Below are 23,774 nucleotides of genomic sequence, written 5' to 3' on the forward strand. Positions count from 1 at the left end.
GAGCCAAGAGCCAGGCCATACTGTTTCTCTTTTCTCTTTGCTGCTCAGTTAGTCCTCTTTTCAGCTTCCCTTCCCTCCTTTTTTCTTTCCTCTTCTACATTGTCACTGTGAAATCAGAGCAATTATTTCAAACATTTCATATAGGTTAAAATTACCAGTCTCTCAGATAAAATAGTTGAATAAACCTTGCAACAAGTATGTTCTTTAAGCTCCTTGCTCAGCAGTTGTTTACAATTTATGAGTGTTGCTTTTCTTTTCCCTTGGAATATACTTAGACTTCCCCTTTTATAACTTCCTATGTCATGTTCTGTTTTGGCCTCAATTCTCTTGAGAAATTTCTTGTGAGCAAACCCTAAAACAACATTTTTATTGTTACTGATTGAGAGTAATGTTCCTAACAGCTCACTGGCTTTGAGAAGATTGCTCAGCTTGCCTCTGCTGAGTTCCTCTCTATAAAATAACGATACTTCTAGACTTGATTTTCTGAGTAAATGAATTACAGTTTGCAGAGACCTATAAATAGAGTTCTCTAAATGTTAAAACTTAAGATCCTCTGTGTATTGTCTGAGTCATCCCATTCCTGTCATACCCAAACCTCTCTCAGGGTTTTCTGTTGAGCTCTCTACAACATTATTCAACAACTATTTTACCATTTTCCAGAAATTCTGTATTTAGGGCCTTAAACCCCACTAAGCTTCAAGTGCTCTCTTCTCTGAATTGTGTAATTGACCATTGTGTACCCATTTTCTCTGACGGACGGGAGTGTAAGGGAGAGGGACCACAGCTCCCAGACTTCCCCATGTCTCTTTTCAATCCATGCCCAGTTTTCAGCACGCACTTGAACTTCTTTCTTCCTCCACTCTTATGTCCCCACCCTCCTTTTTGGTGTCTCCTGGTGTGATTGTGCTTATGCAGAAGGTATAAGAGGGTAATTCATATTTCATAAATATATAATACTTTGTCTTTCTGAAAAGGTCAGCTGATCATCTTCCTCTATAATTTAAGAATGCAGGTCATAAAATATACTTTATTTAGAATATTTTAATATGCCTCAAAAATAAAGAAAGGATGTCTTACCTTTTACTTCTATCTAGATTTTAGTTAGCTGGTTGTTGGCTCTCAGAAATTTTTCTTGTCCTTCCTAAGGCCTTACCTTGAAATTCATAACTGATTAGTTTTTATAAGATTTTCTGTTTTATTGTGTTTCTTTGATAAGTGACTCTGACTAATGTGGTCTCGTTATGGAACCCTTGTAGTAACTTCATTTTAGACATGAAGTAATTTTTTTTGTGATGATGAATGGCATTCATTCAGGAATGTTTGAAAGTATGTAACAACTGCATTTTATAGAAAATCTTTGCTAATACCTGTTAAAAAATGAGAGTTTTAACCCAAGACAAAGCATATACTAACAAGTTCTGCTTTCTGTGGCTTCACTTTTTCCTTTGGCACATATACTTCACTAGTGAGGTTTTTTTAATGCCCAGAAGAGTGGGCATCGCAACATCTTAAATAAATCTCTACACATTCCTAAATAAAAGAATACCCTCATTCATGTGCCATAGTGGTTAAGAGAAGGTTCTGTAGGAATCCTGCAGGTGTTCAGGATCTGTGAGTATGTTGGGAGCACGTATTTCATTTGGGAATTTTGTTGTTTATCTTGTATTGCCTCCATTTGTGCATTTGACAGCTATAAACTTGTCATATTCTGCAACAATGAAATCCTTATCCTTTTGGGGAAAAGTTGCTTCAAAATAACAATAAATCATTCCAAAGTCAATCTAGTTACAGTTCTCCGGGCATCATAATGCAAGTGGACCTAAACAATTTGAATCATCTTTATGCTAATTTGTCTCCTTGACATATATTTTAATTATGAAATTATGACATTAAGTAGAATTAGCTTAAACACAATTGTCCATTTTAAGCGCACGTATCTATCTGGAAGACTTGCTGAGGCATAGCTAGGTTGCCTTTGAAGTGGACTGGGAGCTAAAGAACCCATGCATGAATGTACACAAGGGTTACCTTAGGTAACTGCTGCTGGTGGAGCACAATTTATGCAGCAAAAGGGTGGAAGTCATTGCAGTCAAGGCAGCTGGACATGAAACTTCTGCCTGCACTCAGGGACCAGGCTGCTCACATGGGGAAACAGCTCAGGTTCTGTCACTGACTGACTTTGCACATCAGCACTTAACCTAGTTTGGATTTATCTGCGATCATTTTTTTCCCAAGCTTTTTTTGAGCTGAAAATGGGAAAGAAAAGAAAAATTTTGGTTTCAGTAACCAAAGTGACACGTTTTCCAAGCACAATTTCGAAGCGCTTATAACAAAAGCGAAAGGCTGTGTTGTGGTCCTGTGTTGGGGTGATTTCACCCAGTTGTGGGGAGTGGGAAGGCACAAAGGAGTTCATAAAAATTAACTTACTTAGGTTGGTGACAGGACATGAACCTAGACCTTGCACTACAGGATAAAATGCCCTAAGCACAAAGTTACTATTCTAAGGCAAGCAGGGGGAAGAAAGTGTCTACTTAGTGTCTTCTAATAATTTCTAAGTTTTTTCCACATTTTCCCGGCAGCACAAAATAACTGTTGTTCATTCCCCATCTTGCCGACATTATTTCAGTGTATGACAGGAAAAACAGTGAACATCACAAGCTACATCTATATTACAGCATCTATGACTATTCAGGTTATTGTAGCAAGTCTTCTTTAAAATATGACTGGACTGTCTATGCACTGTTTGTGAAAGAAGGGAGAGAGTTGCATTTTCATGTGAACCTGCTTTTACAACATGATATAAAAGAAATCCCATCTTTTCCTTTGCATTCTAAATAATTCCAAAGCTGAACTGCAATTTTTGGCTCATTTCTTCTTTAAGAGGAACTGAAATGAAACTGTTCATGATTTCATACCTGCAAAAGACTATGGGACAGATTTTTCAAATGGAGTCAGCTGGTGCAGCTGTACAAAAACATCTTTTAGAGTGTGTTTATTTGTTTACTGACATCCCCAATTTATATTCATACAACAAGATCTGGGCTTGATGGTTCAGCGTTAATGAACGCTGATTTTTATTTTTCCTTGGAGTTAGCAAGGTATAAAGAACGTCTTCCTTTCCTTGTTTCTACAGTGATAGTCCTATAGAAGAATGAAATATATCATAAAGAACACGTGTGTTGGGGTTTCTGTTGAATAGGGATTAGGAAAATAAAATAATTTAGAAGTATCTTAATTTGGAAATTAAATTTGAGGTTTAATTTTGCTCAACAGAAATCAGAATGTTCAGTTTACATTCACTGGGGCATGTAGCAGGGAAGAAAACATGGTCTAATGATGTGATGGAAAAGGAGGACCTTCTATTGGTGTTCTGTGAGCAGTGCCCTCACCTAGGATACACTTCCATAGCTGAACTGAAGTGCTGGGGCCAGGGTCTATCTCCATGAGCCCCCATATCAGACAAATCTGTGGGACAGAAGAAGGGTCTTCATGCTGTTCTGAAAATTTTTGAGAGATGGATTTGGATGAGGAAGAAGGGGAGAAACCAAGAACTGGAGACTAAAAAGAATCATGAAGAATGTCTCAGCCCTGTATTGCATTTTCTGTGTGAGCCTTGTCCAATCTAGGGAACCAGCAGAAAAGTAGTTACCCTTGCCTCTGATGGGAGAAGGGTGAGACCACATTTACTGCTCTTGAAATTCCATTGCTAAACATCTGGCAAACAGAACATTAAAAGCAACTGAAGCTGGCACAAGTTCAGAAAAAGGAGAAATAGGAGCAGGCTCAGAATAAAAGACAGGATGCCTAGGAATTTGGTGTTGGCAGCCAAGGTTACAATCTTGTTAGTAGTCTAAAGCTGGATAAAGATGGAGTCTTAAATTTTCCTCTATTTCTTTTTCTTTTAGCAATTTCTTTTTTAATTATTGCATTTTCTGTGTGAGCCTTGTCCAATCTAGGAAACCAGCAGAAAAGTAGTTACCCTTGCCTCTGATGGGAGAAGGGTGAGACCACATTTACTGCTCTTGAAATTCCATTGCTAAACATCTGGCAAACAGAACATTAAAAGCAACTGAAGCTGGCACAAGTTCAGAAAAAGGAGAAATAGGAGCAGGCTCAGAATAAAAGACAGGATGCCTAGGAATTTGGTGTTGGCAGCCAAGGTTACAATCTTGTTAGTAGTCTAAAGCTGGATAAAAGTTAGAGTCTTAAATTTTCCTCTATTCCTTTTTCTTTTAGCAATTTCTTTTTTAATTACTTCTTGTTAAGGGAGTTGTGATGATCAGCTACGCAGTTTTGAGATGAATCATTTAAATAGCTTGCACTAACTCTCTTATGAGGGCTGCCAGACCTAGGAAGACTTTCTGCTGATGTATTATGAACATTAAGGTAGTATAGAGAAAACAAGCTTGTTCTTCTTTGCATTAAGAAGCAGGTAGAACTGGTTATCTCATGTTGCTGGAAAACATTTTAACCCTTGTTTGGATGCTATGGTAAAAGGGGTTGCGTTTTTTCACTAGAGGGAATAATTTGGTTTTGTGTATGTGTTTGAACTTTGCTGTGAAATCTCACTACAACTCTTCCTGCTGAACTGTGTTTCCTATGCTGGTTTGGGAAGCACAGGAATTGTTGCTTGAGCCCTGCTGAGAAGAGAGTGGGCTTTTACGGTGAGAATTCTGAAACTTATATTCTTGCTAGAGAGGAAAAGGATCTTTTTGTTCTTTTGTAGCTTATGGAGTAGCAGTTATCTGCTTATGCTGTAGTTCTAAAAAGGAATATACATTTAATAGGCTTGGCATCTATTTTAAAAACCTGATCCAAGGAAAGGAAGATAGAATGTAAAAATTTTCTGCATCTCATCTATTACTCTGGTTCTCTTTGAAATGACCTGCAGGTGATTTCAAACGTCCTATCTCCTGTGGGAAAAAAAAATAAATAAAATATCCCAGTTCTTCAAGCAAAGAAGTGTCCACTATTTTCACAAGTTACTTGTAGCAGATTGCTCTGGTACAACTTCTGTAGGAAGAACATGAACTGTTTTCACAACAGCAATATAAGAAAATGTAACTAGTGAAGGATTTCCCAGCACATTATGCATGTTTTAATTAGCATGTAGCTGTACATTTTTTTATTCTGTGTTGCCAGTAGGATCTTTTTGTTGTTAGTGTCAAAACCAGCATGGACTTACAATATTCCTTGAAGCACAGACTTTCTATGATAGATCAGAGCATACAATCAAGGTAACATAACAAAAGGAACATGTTTGAAAAGTTCTTTGAAACTACAAATGATTTTTCTTTCCAAATTGACACTTGGCCCTACTGTCTTTTTGGAAAGAGATAGCATGGCTCAATAGCTGAAAGCCTTGTTGGGTCAGCCAGTTATTGTCTGCCAAGTATTCATAGGAGCCAGCCTGGCTGTTTGTAGGCTTCTCTTAGGTCTAGATCCATGATCTGTTCTTCCTGAAGTCTCACCTTCCTTCTGTATAGAGGTGGGATATTTGAGGGTGTATAAGACGGAGAAAAGAAAAATAAACACATCTCTTAGGTAAGTGAACAACCTTTTTGTAGCTTCTAGGATGTTTGTATAAAATGCTTCATTATTTATTGAATAAAATAAAGTATAAGGACACTGGAATGACTCCTCCTTTTGGGGGCTCCACTGCTTCCCTCACCAATTCTGGAAGTTCTTGTCTCATGCTTCAAATAAAGGGCAACATTCCTTCAGAGGTGTTTTCTAATTTTGCTGTAAATTAAGGCTACAGCCCTTCAAAACAATATGATTATGATTACATTCTTGAATTAGTTCGGCCAAAGGCCCTTTGGAATGAATCGATCTTGAAAAATCATTCTGGTTTCATATTGCAGCTGGGTTTTACCACTTGATAAAATAAAGCAAATGTTCATAAAGGATAAGACACAGCTTTCTATAATTTTGATTTGTTGTACTAAAGAAAGTTTTCTTTTTATAGAGATCAGGAGACTGTTGATCATGCTGATGGAAGTTCATGAGAAATGTTAGACCGTAGTCACATCACAGTGTGGGAGGAGTTGTTTCTTAAAGCTGATCACACTGAAGATCATGGAGGGAACACCTAAAGGTAAGACAAAAAGAGAGAATCATTCTTAGCACACAGCCTCATTCTTTGGAAACATGGCAAATCTGTTAATAGTATCTCAACAAGTGGGTAGCTTAGACTAGGTGAAGAAGAGTAGCAAATTTTGATGGAATTAGGTAAAATCTGTTGAAATGGGGAGCCAGTCCACACTGAAGCCTTCCTGAGCTGCTAAAAGAGCACAGAGAAGTGTTTTATCTCCTTCCCAAATACACTGAGCTGTCTTCACTTCCTATGTTCCACGCTGTGGTCATCATCCTGTGGAGAAACTTGGCTCTGATTTATAGCACCCTCAAATACTGGTAATCTCTTGTGTGACCTGTAATAGCAATACTTGCCTAACCCCTGTATTGCCCTGTACTGGGGACATAAGTAGCCTTCTCCATGAAACTTCAATTAAACATTTTCTGGAAACAGCTCTATGTTTGGGAAATGGTGTCTCCATGGAGAATAGAAAGGTAAACTTTTGAGCTCAGTCACACTCCTGGATTTCATTGCAGAAAATCACATTTATGGCCTTTATTCATCAAATGCTCTGATGCATGTATAATCAAAGTATTAAGATATACAGTAGCAAAGGACAATATTTTAGATTATTTTTTGCCAAAGCCAAAACCAGCTGAAGTCAGTGATGTTGCAGTTGTGTAAGTTAGGTGTAAATGTGACGTGTAAACTCTTTGCATCGCTCTTCAGCTTGGTTTAGGTTCCTGGTGTTAAAGATCAGCTGTTCCAGCCTATCTGCATTCACTGAGAACTGGGAATGAACAGTGGTTTAGCACAGTGCAGGCCCCCTACCAGCGCTCTGCCGTGTGGACCCTGGGGGCAGAGTGCCTTGGCTTTTCCCCAAGTGTCACTCCTGCACAGCAGAGAGCTTAAAACTTCTGCCTGCACGAAAACAGTCATGAGCCCCAACATTAGGATCTGGCCCCAGCAGTTACTGAGACGAAACCATTCTGAACCAGGGTAAAATATTGGAAAATGACACATTTTGATATGATGATATGATTGATTGGAGCATCAGTTCTGGCTGTAATCTCTTCTGTGGCCCATACGTGTTTTCGGGACTCAGGATTGCTAATGAAGGCAGTTGTGAGCAGTAATGCTTGACTTGGTATAAAATGCCTGAATGCCATCTAACTTCTACTTAAGCAAAATTGGAGACGTGAAACAATGTTGTGTTGAAGTTTGTGTTGAACTTAAAGGCTAAATATTTCTGTCTTTATTAATGCCAAATTTTGATTATATGATAAATTATTTTTTTTGTTTATTTACCCAATCAGTTACAGAGTTTGCTTTGTGAAAGTGGGAAACTAATTTCCATAAAACTTAGATTACTAAGCACCACAGTATAGACATGAAGTGTTTACCACTATCTTCCATTACTGTATTAATTGCTTGGCCAAAAAAAAATATCTTCAGAACCAACCTTCTCCTCTCCCTGATGAATTACCTTTTGCAATTAAATGTGTTAGTTTCCTAATATGTTTCCTGAGAATTTGTGAGCAGTGAGTACAGTGAAGAAATGTATTTAGTGAATCATTAGTTGCTAACTGTTCATTCATTCTGGCTAAACTATCTCCAGTCTGTTCATAGGTTCAAGATATTTGACAGAAACCAATTTGCAACCAGGTGAGTTGGCTTGCCTGCATTCTTCTGATCTCTGACATTTCAAGTTTGGCTTGAGAACAGTGATTCAGAAAGCCATATGGGATTTTTAAATGTCAGGTACAACATTTGATTGTCAAAAAAGTTGGGACACTTGAATCCTGGGGCCTGTTTGCTTTTCTTCTCCCTTAGGGAATATAGAACTAGATATAAGAGTGACAATGTAATTCTCTGCCTTCACGTTCCCTCTTTCTGCAAATGTGAATATCATCAGTGGTCAAAATGGAACATTAAACATCCTAATATGGGGATACAGACAACTTACTAAGGAATGTGTTAGTATGCCAATGTGTGGCTGTATATGATTGACATTCTGGTAAGTACCAGTTTGGCATACTATTCAATATTCATCTGTTTTGATCTCTGAATGTCTTCTAAAATCAAGGGAACGCATAATGTTGTTAATTAGCTCAGACAAATACTCTACAGTTAGAGAAGGTAAGGTGAATTGTGATAATTCAGTGCATTTGTATCTGCTTCCTCAGTAACTGAAGGTCTTTTTGACTGTACTAAAACCAAAAAGCCAATGAAAAATAATATCCTAAAGTCTAATCAGTCTTGATTCCATTTCACCAGGAAGTTGGGCTGGAGTAGATAAATATACCAATGAAGTAGAAATTATGGCCATGGGTACAATCTGTCTCACTGGATCTGGGAATTTTTCATTTCAGATCAGACCCTTATGAAAATGATTGTTACTTCAAGTGAGCTTTTGGCAGAAGATGTCATCCTAACTTTACTTTTGGGAACATGTGCCCAAAGCACTTACCTCTTCTTCTGTCCTACATCCTACATTCTCTTGTCCAGTGATGTACTAGGACAGGGGAGACCAACTGAGTAAATCTCTCCAGAGGACAGCGAAATTTGCAGCCAGGGAGAGTGAGGGGGTGAGGATCTCTCAAAGTATTGTTCCGATAATACATTTCTATGGTGTATTGCCTGTTTCAAAATACAGAAGGGCCAAGATAGAGTTAGGTATGCAGAACCACACAGCCTTTCCATGTTGTAGTGATTGTACTTTGGAACAATCTTTTAGCCAGCTTATTTGGCTGGCTATTAATAGGTATCATTGAGATCTTTTTAAACAACAGATGGTCAGCACCAATTTTAATGTAGTTTGTCTTCTTGGTAGAGAGTCAAGAAGTTATATAGATGATAAAAAGGGCAGAGTAAAACCCCTCATCACTGTAATGAAGCAATATATAGAGGGTTTTCAGGCTGTAGGGCTGCTACTGCCAATAACTGCTAAATTGAGTCCAATTATAATAATTAAAATCAATCTATAATCTTTTCCTGTGTAGTGAACCTTGTGTATCTAGTTTAATTCGTCTGGGGTATCAGTAAATTGCATTTTAGAAAAAGAATATGTTAACAGTACAACTCAAAATACTTGCCCATCTTTTTCCTGGTAAAGTTCAAAAAAATGACAGGCACTGTAAGGAGGCAATTTCCCATTGAAGACATTGAGTGCCATCTGTAAGGCAACAATGGTGGCTGCATGCTGTAAATACAAGAAACCTTTAATTAAAGGCCTACTGAAAATGATTGCATGTACCTGTTATTGAACAATATGTCCAGCACATTATCTGTCCACTTAATATTACTTGTGTGGCCTCTTTAATACTTGCCCTCTGCCTTCTGCAACCTTGAGCGAATACTGTCCTTTTATGGCTGTACAAACTGAAATGCTGCATATATAAAGTAAATATATATGTATATATTTAGAAGTCTTAGTCACTTGCAGTTTTTATCAAAGTCAGTAGGAGCTGTTAAAATTTCTTTTAAAATGAACTGGTGATTTTGTATGTAAAACAGTATTAGAGATCAGCTCAGTGAGCTCTTTAGCTGATATATACCTGACAGGCCATAATCTAACCACAGTTTAGAAATAGTTTTTTACTGAGAGCAATCAAAAAAATTCCTTCTCCAATGTCAGTGTTTGCACATTCTAAACAAAAAAGTCACAATTGATTAACTGCTGTCATAAGAACTTCTAAAATAGCTAACTATAACTTGATTTTTCTTTCTTTTTATTTTTTTTCTTTTTGCATCTGAAAAAGATGCAGGAAGCAGGAGGTTTATTTCTAAATTATCTTTGTGATAGAGGTTCAGTAAAAGATAAGGCATGGTTTTCCCAGTTCTCTGCTCACTCAAAACGATATTACAATGAAACAAGTCATGACATCAGGTGGAAAATGAAATGCTGCAGGTTTTAAAGTAGTATCTGTTCATTAAAGAATGAAAATAAACCAATGATATCTAAGTTAATCTAATAAAAAATGCTTGTAAGTGTATTTTATGAAGGAAATAAAGTTTCATGGCATTCACTGCATTTAATAACTGCAGAAAGGGAGCATAAAAGAAACAGAAAGGACTCACCGCAGAATACATAACCATTTTTTGCTGGTGTGAAGGCTTTCTAGCATCTGAGATATACTTTAGAATAGTTTTTAAAAGAACACCTGGAAGAAAATGCAGAAGCAATGGCAATGAAAGGGATGCTGGCGTTAACATCTCTATCAGTTGTTACTGTTTTAACACAATCTGGCTTTAAGTTCACCAGATTTATTCAATTGACTTTATAGGCAATTTGTGCAGAGTGCCCTGGTTAATTCTGATACTATCTTTTATATGAACAGTGGGCCTATTATGCTTTTGGGTAAAATGTTTTGGGGATCTCTAATAGCCTCAGGAGCTTCAAACAGTGCATTCACAGCTGCTTTTTGCCAGCAGAACAGCTCTAGAAGAGCAGAGTAATGAATACTACCCTCTTTGTGTGTAGCTCCATTGACTTCCTGATTTCTACAGAAAAAGAATGAGCAAATCCTTTGGACTCTGGGCCTTCTTAAATTATATGTTTGTCTGTATTTTGCTAATGTTAACTGCTGAAAAGTTGTAAGACAAACTGTGGTATTTAAATCAATGGCTGTGCTTATATGTGATTTGTTCTTGTAGCTCACAGAGCCTGACTGTACAAACAGAAACAAGGCCCGAAGGGTGACAGTGGATGAATGGAGGAGGATGAGTGATTAAAAAGGTATAAAGTATTTTTCAGCTAATTATTTTTCAGCTATTTATTCAACTAATAAACTATTTTTCAACTACTGTTTGCTGAGTTCAGAAGCAGTTTAATAATCTCATTTTAGTTCTCTCAGTATTGGAATATAAAGACTGTCAGGCAAGAAAGTTACCATGCTAGAGATTATTACAAATAACATTTTGTTAAGTACATTAAGCATGGTGGATTATATTAAATTCAGACTTAATTCAGTTCAGTAAGAATCTGTTTATGACTTTGGATTTCTTATGCAGTGTAACCAGTATAAAGGTACCACCTTTATACTGTTGAATTAGGATATTCATTATTTATATCCTCACCATCTCTCTTCCCATTAATCAAAATCTTTCAATGCTGCTCACCAATATCCACATCATGGCATCTTTCATAGTTATACTATGAAATCAGTAGCAATGTTTATTAAATACCATTTTTTCTTTCCTATTCTACTCTTGGATTTAAGTGGTGTAAGAATTTGGCTTACCTCCTTGCAAACGTGATTTTTGTATTTGTTTGTGGAACCCGAATTCTGCCCGCAATAACAATTCTGAGAGCTTTATCAGCTTGGTCCTGACACCATGAGTAGCCCAGACAGGTAAAGTGTAATTGTTAATATCCTACAATGAAGAAAGAAAACATGGTGATTTTGTTACTGGTTCCTACTGCTGAATGTTGTTTGTTATGGCACAAAATGCTTGTCAGAACAAATTCAGGATGTTTTACTCAAGTAACGTTTTTTCTTTATAATAAAATAATGACTGTATTTTGCATTTAGACAGCTGTAGAATTCTTTTGCATAATAATAAAATGTATTTTGCATTTAGACAGCTGTAGAATTCTTATTTATAGCATCACACTGCTTAAAACAAATTTGAAGGGCAGTGTTCAACAAGAAGAGGAAATATAATAGTAAAAATTACTATGCAAAAAGTAACTGCCGTTATTTATGCCAATTGCTTATGCAGTTGTAAGGTGCAAAAAATTCACTTTATGACTCTTTCTTTTTCAGCCATCTACTGAGGTATATCTGGGATCTTTACTGAAACAAATCCTATACAGATGTCAGGATTTTAAGGCAGCTGTGAGGAATAAGTGAGATCCAGAGACCAAGTAGGAATATGTATAGCTGTAGTTTGGCTGTACCAGAGCATGAGCTATATGTATAGGGATTAGACATATAGATGGAATTTGTACTTATGTATACTGATATGGTCCTGAAGCTGAAGTGGAATGGATTAGGGATGCAGCCCAAGAATGGTCACAACTGTGTGAAGGAAAGATATACCCAACACTCCTGGTTTGCACTGCCCTGAATTCCTGTTTAAATGAGGTTGGTGTCTTTCCCTTAGTTCAATGCAACCTCTGTGAACGTGAGCCATTGGACTGAGCTCACCAGAAGGACTGTTCTTCTAATGAGTTCTAAGTAAAATGCCAACTACTTTAAAGGATTTGTTTAAACAGTTGAAAGAATACAACCTGTGAGGTTAAACCAACTCAGGTCACAATGTATCACTTTCTCTTTTAACAAACGTGATTTGTATCTTGAGGAAAGAATTGGCTAGTTGTGTGCTGGTTAAGACAGTGCTGTAGGCAAGTAAGCACCTCAGTCTCCAGATTACCTGAAAGTCAGATGACACAAAGCCAATAATAACAAATACAGAGAGATGCACACTACTGTAGTTTCATTAATTGTGATTTAAAAACTCTCTTTGTATACTTGAAAGGGTGAGAGTGGCTTTTATGGAAGATTTCTTAATTAAGATTCTCCATTGAGTGGCATGAAAGATCAAAGCTCATCAAATCTAACACACTAGAAGGAAAACCACAACTAACACACAGGTTTCTCAGTATTACTGATACAATAATTGAAATATAAAGTTGTAGTCCTGACCTGTGTCCTGCATTTGGAATATATGGAAAGGTGACCTCACTGAAATTACAAAGATGTGTCCCAACAAGTTACATTTCATTTGACTTAAGGCCCTGGCTAACGTCCCATTCAAGACTGCTTTGACCAAAGTTGGACCTTTGCAGAAACTACAGGACAAAGGTAAACTCATTAGCATCGCACCCAAGTATTACATGTTGCTTGTGAAATCCACCTTAAAACCACCTCAGTTTTCTAGGGGATATCACAGTACTGATGACCAATTTGTCATTAATATTTGAGTTTAAATATAATTAAACATTAAAGCATTTGTAGCAAATGCTGCCTGCAACAATACATTTTTAACACAAGACTCTTCAATTTTCACTTGCTTCAGCTAAGTCTAGACTTTGAAGTGACATGAAGTGGGGCTTGTTGCTAAATTAAGGGCACTCAGGATTTTTTCAGGACCCAGGCAGAGGTACTAGATTGTGGGACCCATGACAGTTGGGGACTACAATACCCCTTTTGTTATAAAATCCATACTTGTTTGTGATGTGCCTGGTTCCTTTGCTAAGAACAGGTTCCCAAACTTGCACAAATAGCCCCTTGTGTCATTCCAATGGCTGCTTAATTCCTGAAAATACTCTGGCCACTGCTGTCCATATACAAATTATGACTTCTGTTGCCTATATGATTCGCATAAATCTTTGTGGAAGGATGCTTATGTTTCTTTGCCAACAACAGATTTTATTCCTGTGTATCTCTGTGATGGGGTTTGGAGATGGAACAAGACAATTTTTTCCAAAGGTATGCTTTTGCCTAATTCTCTCTATGCAGTCGCTGGCAGCATATTAGATTTGGTAGGGTATAGCTTTGGGTTCTTTATAGTGATGGGTGACCTGCAGCAGCCTCACACAGTCATAGTGTCTTTACAGGGTTTTCAGTTGCAAGTTGGATGTTAGGTGTTTCTGGGGAAGAAACTGAAAAAAGTCTTAAAAAATGTTTGGAAGAACAGACCTACCCTTTTTTGATGTCTTACAAACAATAGAAATAAGAGCTAAAACCAACTTTAAGGAAGTGTAAATATTTCTCTTGCAACTCGGGTATTTTCTTTACATTATTTACCTCATACTGTAAAGTGTCAGTGAGCTTCCAAATTCTTTCAGAGTTCAACTTCTTCAATGGGTATCCTGTATGAGTGGCTAAAAACTTCAGAAATGGCTGGAATACAAAAAAGCAAACTTGTAGTACACAGGGCGTTTTTACATCATTTCTACACACTGCCATACTAGTATCTAATAATTTTTAGTAACAAGATAGTCATTGCGCTTTGCACTTCAGTAATAAACCATCCTCTAATAGTAAGAGAATTTGGCCTATTTGTGTAGAAAAAGTAGGTGATCTGAGGTCAGGTTTGAAGTATGGTGGTGGTTTATCCTTGGTGGGAATGTTCAGAAGGGGTTAGAGGGGACACAGCTAGAAGAGGAAGTCTGGTAGAGATCAAAAAAGTGCTAAAAGGAAGTGTGATAATCAGAATTATTCTGATGGCAGTACTGAGCAGAAGGGAGGTACGATGTAAATTTGGTAAAACTGGGAATTATGATTCACTTGCATTTAATACCACATGCAGAGGCAGAGATAGATGGCTGAGGTCAGTGGTTAAAGATTATGGAAAAACAGGTGAGTTTGATAGTGTCATTTTGAATAAACCTATGAAGAAGAAGCTTGCGGCAGAATAGACAACTAGACATATTCATGGCAAAGATTTTGATGATGGAAAAAGAAAAAAAAGGAGGCAAGAACAAAACGTGAGTGAATACCTGAATGAAGACTTTGTGTGTGAGACATGAACAGGTACTTGATGAAAGCACTGAGGCTGTTAAAGAAAATCTGGGGAATTGAGCTGTGAGCGTTTTGTGGTGGAAGAGGAATCTGAACTAGCAGAGAGTTATATAGACAGAAATGTCAGAGGAGTTGCTTTACATCAGAGTAAACAGAGAGAGGTATTGGAGTGATTTGAGAGGTATTGGCACCGATTTGATCTGAGTTTTTGTTTTGTCTGCTCTCCTAGAAGGTGGGTGGACTGTTTTTTTGCAAGGTAGTCAATAATTTATCTTTTCTGTGACTTGCAATTTTCAATTGATGGGAATAGCCCAGTCCAGCTGGATCTATAATGTTGTAATTGTTTTTTGAGCATGTTGTCTACACCCATTGTGAAGATTAGAGATCTGGAAGGAGCATATTGACTGCCATTTTTTAAACCTACCTGTTAGATAATGTTGACAGAAGTGGTACATTTTAATTAGATTTCCAGAACTGAAAATACTTTACCCTATACTGTTTGAGTTGCCTTTGGAAATCCCTTGTTGCAAAGGTTTCTCTGAGAAGCTCATTATATTTGGGGCAGTGCGAGAAAGGTAAGTACAGCAACTGAAAAGAAAATTGCAAAACATTAATTAGGCAAGGTGCTGCTCCTTCTGCAACTCAATATACCCTTGCACGATTGTTGTTCTGATTGTCTGCACTAGTTAGGACAAGCTGAAGAATAAAGTGGGAATGTAGTTTTCAAGGATATTCATCTTCAGGACTGTAAGTGTCATACTGATGACTACTTACAAAATAATCTTTAAATGTTCAGAGGAGTAATAGCTACAGTAGTTCAAAGTTAAAGGATTCATTTACACAAGATGAAATTTGTGCCTTGACAGAAGACTAGCCCCTGCCCTCACAAAGTGCTTTGTGCTTGCCTTCCCCAGGGATGATTTCACTCCTGTTGAGTCTTTCTTTAAACACACCGTCACCTTTTTGTAACAAATGACCAAGCAGCAGCTGGACTGCAATAGGAGTCTCTGTGCATACTCAGCTGTACTAAGTGGATTTACCACAGCTTCATTTAGTTCAGCTAAATCATAGAAACTTGTGAAGTTTCTAGAACCCATTTTTGTCTTTCATTATTTGAAGACATAGGAAGGTTAAAGGTTACATGTGACTGGGATAACTTAGGAATTTGTTAATTCATTTATCTAAGATAAACTGACTTTATTCTTGTTTGAAGTTTTAAAATTTTTTTAAAAATTAAAACAAAATTTGACACTGATATATTCTTAGTGTTTTTCTCTAATGTGCTTTTTGTCCTTTTTACAGTAGTAAAGCTCTATCTATATAGTCCCACAGTTAAAAGAACTTTTAAAAGAACTTGAGAGTCCTGAAGTTTTAAAAAGCTTGGAAAGCTTCACAGCAGTTCCTCGATCCTTTTAGAAATATAATCTACCTATTCCAGAAGGTAAGAAGGTATTTCTGGATTATAACCCTAGGTTCATGAACAGGCACGACTTTACTGGTAAATGATGGACACTTGTTTTATATAGTAGGATACATGTGGTCTCAAGCTTAGCCTGTCTGTGTAGTAAAGATGAATGGAGTTAAAACCAAAATAGTGGGGAAAAGTATGAAAAATGTGTATGGGTTCATGACTTTATGATTCGTTTGAATAAACCTACTTACTCCCCTGTGTGAATAAGGTGTAGCACCTGCTTGCTGAGTTTGCTCATGGTGTTGATACTGGCCAGGTATTCTTGACAGTTTGTTGGAGTACCACCATCTGTGACAGTCAGAAGCACCCCCTGACTCTACACCAGGCTGTGTACATCAACAGGAAGACATGTGTCTTCATATCTTCCATCTTCATGCTCTCATCACCCCGAGGTGAGAAACATTGCTCTGTGTCTCTGTTTAACCTGATTCCCCTGTCATCACAGACTGTGTTAACTACACTTGCAAGCCCACGCAATTTATCTTGCATCACACCTGCAAACCTCCTCTCCCAAACTGGGACTCAAACTGCACACCCCTGGTCTTTCATAGCTTTTTACCATAGGTTTTCCACAAATGGGAAACTCCAGCTGCATTTAGATGCCCAGCTGTCCCCTCTAGGACAAGTGTATGCAGGCTACAGAGCTACTATCCACACAATTCCTTACAGCTCCAAGGAGAGGAGTTGAGGAATGGAGAAATAGGTTGCCCTATGGACTCATGCTCTTAAAACTCAGAGTCCTTCTTCCTTTTCTCTTTTACTTTTCCCACCAACCCTCAAAGTGCATGCACTGACCTTCAAAATGCATGAAAAAACAATCCTGTGTCTTAATTCTCACTGTAATTTTAAATCCCAGAGTAATTCTTTTGTCTTTTCAGTTGGCTGCAGACTAAGATATGTTGAAGCGCTAGTGAGAATAGCTGTACTTCCTCTTTTAACACAAAGTAAGTCAAGTTTGTGATAAGTTTAGAATTAATCTACTTCTGTAGTGGTTTATCACATTATAGGTTAATTCTTTTTATCTGTACCTAGGACTTGTGTTTTTCTTCCTTTTTTGTTAACTCCAGGTCCCTGATATGTAAGCCCATTCCTGTGGAAACTCTTGAGAATGTTTCTACTTGGCTTATTAGGCCTTTCTGAACAATGCTTCTAACATAATGTGCTTTTCATTGCCTTTACCATGTCCTTTATCCTGCCCCTTCATCTCATATCCTAGGTATTTTACTAATGATTAAGGGAAAGCAAGTGCCTCTCGTTTGTACTCACATTGTCATGTGACAGCCGTACCGTGTGAACTGGAATTGGCTGCCAGAGGATTCTGGGGTTCCAAATCTGGCCCTGTGTTGGTGGGTACAGCCCGGCCAGACTTGCCTGAGCACTCATAAGCGTGTGATCGCAGTCAGTGCTTTGAACATAAATCTGAAGCAAGAAAAAGAAAAGAAAAAAGTTCTGGAAGATCATTTCTCCTGTTAGTTTATGGGTTTTTTTTCTCTCGCTACGAAAGAATGGAACTGGTACTCTGCTGGGGAAGATGGCATTAAAGTAGAGTGGGGTGAAGAAGGACCATGAGGTTAACCATCACCCACAATTTCAGGGATACTTTGAAATTCCATTTAATTCAATGGATATTAAGTTACCTCCAACTGTACCAGGTTCAGACTTTCATGCGTTCAGGAGGTCCCATTAACATCCATGAAAAACATCCTCCCTCCCGGATCCATTACTTGCCTCACGCTGCTTGTATACAACACTCAGGAAATAGGAGTATCTCCTCCGCATGTACTGGCCAAGCTCATACTGCTGCTGTATGCCAAGCTATAAAATAACAGAATAGTGTAAGGTGCTCAAGAAGTATGCTGTGCATCTATTTCGACAACCAAAAAATGAGATAATATTTCATATTATTTTGATAAAGACCTTTTTCCTTTCTAAAGTGAAGGAGGAAAAGGAAAGAAGACAGGAGAAAAAAGCAGCAAAGTTGCTGTGTATACAGTATTGGATAGCATTAGATATGTCTTCCTGATGGATGCAGGTTTGCATTTTGCTCTGTGGAAAGCTGTGCGTGTGTTTATCCAAACTAATAAGACTGGCTGAGGGGCAGGGTGATTTAAAGCAGTCATAGAGATGTCCCAACACCATCTGCCTAGTTTCTGCTCTGTTGCTGGCTCACAGCTGATTGACTGGGAGTGCAGACAGAGCAAATACCTGTCCGTGAAAACATGGACGGGGTATGAATCCCATAGAATATCACCAGTGATTCCATGTGGAGGCTGCAGTTTTAGCTTGAGGAAGATCTTATTTTTCATAAAGACAGGAAATCTTGCATAGAAGGCTTCAAGTAAAAGTCCTTCAAGCCTTCAGGTATTTTAATGCAATGGTCAATTATTATCAACCGTCTGAAACATTTGACTCTTGGTTTTTGCCTGATTATGTCCCCAGCTTTCAGCCGCTGGATCTTGTTACACTTTTGAATGACACATTCTTTACCATCACAGATCTTATTCCCAGTAAAATAATAATGAATAAGATGGAATCAAGTCACTTACTTAATCTCTGTGTTAAACGAACTGGATGACAATTCTCTACTCTCACAGCAAAATGGGTTTTCCAACCTCAACATTTTAGTAGCTCTTTGCTGAACATTTTCCAACTTAGCAACATAATTTTGTAAAAATATGACATGAGAATCACATGCAATGTCCCTGTAATGGTTTCAATATTGTCATCTTTTTAATTGTACTTGGTGTTTCCTGGCCTAAATTGAAATATATTCAACTTTGCTCATGTAATCATTACTCTGCACTGGGATCTCAAGTACGGTGATTATTCATTTCTTCCTGAAGTCCCTTTCTAAGTCATAGGATCATAGGATAATTCAGGCTGAAAGAGACCTCAGGAAGTCTCTAGTCCAACCTCTTGTTCAAAGCAGCTATGAGGTCAGACCAAGTTATTCAGGGCTTTATGCAGAGTGCCAGACACAGCCCATAGTGTGTGTCCATGTGTGATCACCTTTTCTGTTGCTGGACTTGTGCATCCGGTTTCCTGGGGTATGTGCTGGGCCCCAACTTGTTCAATGTGTGTGTTGTTATATCCCGACACTTGACTCTTGAAGCCTTCCATGCCTTGGAGCAAGCTGGCATGTGGTGCTCAGCTTGCTCAGTGTGTACGTGGAATGAGTGAGCCACGGCTGAGTTAAGGCATAGGAAGCTGGTCTGTTCCTCCTGTTCCTTCAGGGGAGGTGACATGGGAGAAAACAGGCCTGACCTTGCATTGGAGATCAGTTTGGTCTCCTAAGAATGTCGAGGAAGAGGTTTTAGTGGAAACCTGGCAAGTGACTAGTTCCCCTCAGAGAAACATGTGCATTGTGCTGGACCCACTGGACATGAGGTATGGGAGCAGACTTTAAAGCAGCCTAACAGAGACACACATAGCACAGTCTGCCTACACGTGCACGATAGCCATTTACCTGGGACATTTGGACATCTAAACTACTTCAGGGAGGCTGTCTGGGTCCCAGAATCCTGGGCAAGTAACTAGTGGATTTTTCCATCCGAACAACATATCTTTGTGGAAAAATAGCGGCTGTGCTGGTGAGAGGGGAGAGAAATAGGGTTAAAACAACCTAGTCCCCACATATTCCCTTACACCCTGACAGTGCAGGAGTTCACCTTTGGGTCCATTCACAAGGGGAGGCAGCTAACACAAATCAGTTAATTTGTGTTAACTGCAGTTAGGCTCTGCAGTTGCCTTCTCTGCTGCTAATTACTGCCATCAGCTGATACCTGTGTGTGAGCTCAGCTCTGCTTTATTCCACCAGTGCGTGCACTAAAATAGCTGAGCTTTAAATCAACTTTCCCTGGCACAGCATGAGAGAAGTTTCTGCTATTGATCTTAGTAGGTCACAAGCTAGGAAGGACTCCTACTCAGCAGAGATTGAGGGTGGTCTGTGAGCACTGTCCTACTGATGGTTAAAAATCTGTGTGTTTCATCTCAGGTGAACTATGGTAGTCATCAGTGCCTGGCTCCTCCCAGAAGATCCCAGTTTTCAATCAAATAGCTCAACGAAGGCTCCTATTGGACCAGAATGGGCTGACCCAGTGTCATTTAAAATCAGTGACTGCTCAGTTGCAGCTTTCTGGTAAGTTCTTTGGCTGTCCTTTTAAAGATCTGTGTCTGGCAACTTAATATGGTCTTTCTCCAAGTAAAAACAGAGCTCCAAAAAACAAACGTCAACAGACAACGTTCCAATATTGCAGTATAGACCCCAGTTTACAATCAAATAGCTCAACAAAGGCTCCTATTGGACCAGAATGGGCTGACCCAGTGTCATTTAAAATCAGTGACTGCTCAGTTGCAGCTTTCTGGTAAGTTCTTTGGCTGTCCTTTTAAAGATCTGTGTCTGGCAACTTAATATGGTCTTTCTCCAAGTAAAAACAGAGCTCCAAAAAACAAACGTCAACAGACAACGTTCCAATATTGCAGTATATTGGCCCAGGTAAGCAAACCCACCTTGGTAAGCTGTCCGTATCCCTGCTGCCTTCTGACTTCTTTATGTTTGTCTGTTGGAAAAAACTCCTGTGGGGTATGATCACCATGGCGAAATACCTGATAAAATAGATTAAATTCTCTTCATGTTACTGGGATTTTTGTGATGGATACAATTAGTGCAGTCACAAGGAATATGTAATGACAGTGAGTACTGTATCTGACAAATGCTAAATATATTCACGGTGGTTTTCTTGGGTCTAGATAGCTACAATAGTTGTTTGATTTATTTAGACAAATGTAACTCATCTTTTTTCCCTGGCATTTGAAAAGTAATTTGCTCAAATAAATGTTTGAAAGTTATAAAAACTTATAAAATCTCTTTAAGATACATTAAGATATTTAAAAGTTTTAGGAGGTATAGACCACAACATTAAATAAGCAGAAAACAAACAGAAGCATTTAAGTAATTTTCCAGAAATATTAGAACATTAATATTTTGGTAAGACTAACTGGGAATTCAAAAAGAAGCAGCCCAAATTGTGGGTTTAGATACAGTTTGCTACGGCTGACTGCTGTGAAGTGCTTTTTCTTGGAAGAAATTAGCCTTAAAGCACCACTTGTTGACTTTCTCAGCAGAAGAGGTGATGAAAGTGTTGTCTAATATATAAATACAGATTAAACTGTTACTCTGAATACATTGAACCTGTTCTGGAATTTCTTCAGATAAAAGATACATCTATAAACATACATCAAGATTTTCTTTCCTGCAATGAATTTTTTTCCTTGGCCAGCATAATTCTGATAGGTATCTCATATACTTTTAAATTTTACCACTAGATTTATTTATTTTTTTTTTATTTCTTAATCCAAGTAGGGAGAAAGAAATTTGAAAACTCCAGCACAAAAAGTATACGTGATTTAGAAGCATGTGCAATGTTATTACCAAGATCCAGGCTCCTGCAAACAAATGGTCTGTCATAATCATTGCAAATAGCATTAGTTTCACAGCACTGTTGCTTATTCAGTGCTGTTGTACATTTGTTTGGGTTTTACATAATGAAATTAATTTTGCATGTTAATCCACTGAAACCACTGAAAAAGTAGAAACTTTTCTATGGTGAAGAGAAAAGAAGTTTTTTGCACAGTTGATATTTAGTTACAAAATCCTCTTTTACAATTTAAAAAAGACTTCTCTGTGATTCCTAGTACTATTAAAAAAAATAAAAATATCTCTGTCAATCAAGAAAGTTAAGTTCATCTAGGACTGCACGAAGGAGACAAAATTGTAAAAACTTATGTAAAATCAAGGAATTTTCTTTGTTCAATGCAATATTGAATTTGAATATACAGAAAATACTAAAGGTTCAGAAAGATCCCCCTCCCCTAGAGTAAAAGAAGAGCAATAAGCAACAGATTTTGAAGAAATTCCATTTGCCCATGAAGTCTCTACTTACTATGGACACAAACTTCAGTTTTCTTTTAGCTGTTGTTTGGTGAAGAAAGACGCAGAAAAGGCAGAACATGAAACACAGACTCCAAATTCCACACACCAGCCGCCTTCCTCTCATCCTGAGGGTAACTTTCAGCTGTTTTACACACCAAGGTCCCTGGCTGGATGTGGTGATAGAATAGATATGTGGCTAAGAGGGGAGGAGTCACTTGTGCTCAAAAAAGGCCAAAAGTGGGCTATGAGCTTGCCGCCTCCTCCCTTTTTTTCCTTCTTGGGTTAGTGCTTTTCAGAGCATTCATGAAACTGAGTGTGTGTTGTACTTTTTCTCAATTTCTGTGTCCCATGTCTAACATGAAGTGGAATCTCTGAGCCCTCTAATTCCTGCTCTTGGCACTTGCAAGGCAGGTGAACGTAAAGAACTAGAAGTTGACTTCTACTCATTTAAGCTAGGATTTAGTGTGGGTCAGTCAGCCTTCTCAAAAGTGAAAATGCAGTCTCTTGTTGTATGCAAAAGAGCTAAAACCATCCTCATTCCTAACGCTCACACAGTCTCCTCTGAACACTTTGTGCTAGAATGCTAAAAGGAGCAATGCTGGCAATTGTTCTTTTTATAAAGGCTCTCTGGATTTTCCCCTGTATTTTGCTGTGTGGTCTGTAGGCTGAATAAAGAGCAGAAGGTTTTGTTGCACGGGAGCAGGTGTAAACCTGCAAAAAAAATGAAGATGCATGAATGAACTTTTCATCTCTACATTAGATTGACTGTGTCTCCAGTGGCAAAGCGTGTGCCAGTTTTCTAGAACCATCCCCCAGATTTTCATACAGTTAGGTAAATTTTTTATTTTCAGATTTCTCTTGCTGCAATCACTCTCATTGTTACAGCATGCATAAATCAAGAGTTGTTTCTGTCATTTCCCCAGCATATTTTGAATAAAGAAAAAAATCTAGCTCAGAGACAGCGTTGCAAGAGACAGGATTGATTTTACAAACTTATTGGTCTATGTTTGTGTGTCAATGAAAGCCCTGTTAATATGTAAAAATTGAAAGTGATTTATTAGTGATCAAAAGCTCTCTGTAGGTAATAATTTAAAAGAAATTGCTGAAAAAAAAAACTACTTTTGCTACCCAAAAAGGTTATATAAGCTCAAGCTAGTTTAAGGCACAAATAACCAAACTTTTTTTTTTTTTAATTATTAGATATAGGCTTGTCTAGAGGCATCAGGTCTCTTTCCTGAAGTAACAATGCCATATCTTTCACATCTGTCAGAGCTAAAGAGACTTCTCTATGAAACATTCAGAGGTCAGACTTTCTTGGTGCAAGATGCTTCAACTGTCATTTCTGCTTTTGTGCCTGACAAGTCAAACAGTCATGCAAAAATAGAAAAATATGGGGAGCTGCCCACATTTATTGAGAAAGAAATGAGGGACGTAGGAGAGATGTGGGTCAACTGATTAAATCTATTCATACCCTGTACATTTTCCTGCCTCCACGGGCTGTCATATTTCAGAAGTCTCTTTGAAGAGACTATGTGTTTTGCTGTTTCTGGAGGACATGACATCAGACACCACTCCTAAAATACACTGCTCTGCAAGGCAAAGCTTTTAATTAGACCAGCTGATATCGGTGAGAAAAAATAGACAAGTTCTTAGAATCGCAAGGCTCCATTCAGGTTCTTCAGATACTATAGATACATCTAGCAGGGACAGCAAATATACAACAGGATCAGAAGGGTTTAACTTTATTCTTTTCAAGCACCCATTGCCTCACACTTTATAGGGGATTTCTTCAACAATGAAGGTGAAATTGCTCTTACTTTGGAG

At 38.1% G+C, this 23,774-nt stretch overlaps 1 protein-coding gene across 1 annotated transcript; it reads right to left on the reverse strand.

Annotated features, from left to right (window-relative positions):
* Positions 1 to 8,559: 8,559 nt before the first annotated feature.
* Positions 8,560 to 22,108, reverse strand: LOC106885473 (prostatic acid phosphatase-like). The gene is made up of 10 exons (XM_014937688.1): positions 21,961 to 22,108; positions 20,528 to 20,623; positions 17,747 to 17,833; positions 17,285 to 17,437; positions 15,037 to 15,135; positions 13,831 to 13,926; positions 11,320 to 11,452; positions 10,157 to 10,239; positions 9,172 to 9,278; positions 8,560 to 8,716 (listed from the first exon to the last, which is right to left on the reverse strand). The coding sequence occupies exons 1-10, from the start codon at positions 22,072 to 22,074 to the stop codon at positions 8,560 to 8,562; spliced, it is 1,125 nt and encodes a 374-aa protein (XP_014793174.1). The 5' UTR covers positions 22,075 to 22,108.
* Positions 22,109 to 23,774: the final 1,666 nt, after the last annotated feature.

Source organism: Calidris pugnax, unplaced genomic scaffold (genome assembly GCF_001431845.1).
Source record: "Calidris pugnax isolate Ruff unplaced genomic scaffold, ASM143184v1 scaffold11, whole genome shotgun sequence".
NCBI classification, from domain to species: domain Eukaryota; kingdom Metazoa; phylum Chordata; class Aves; order Charadriiformes; family Scolopacidae; genus Calidris; species Calidris pugnax.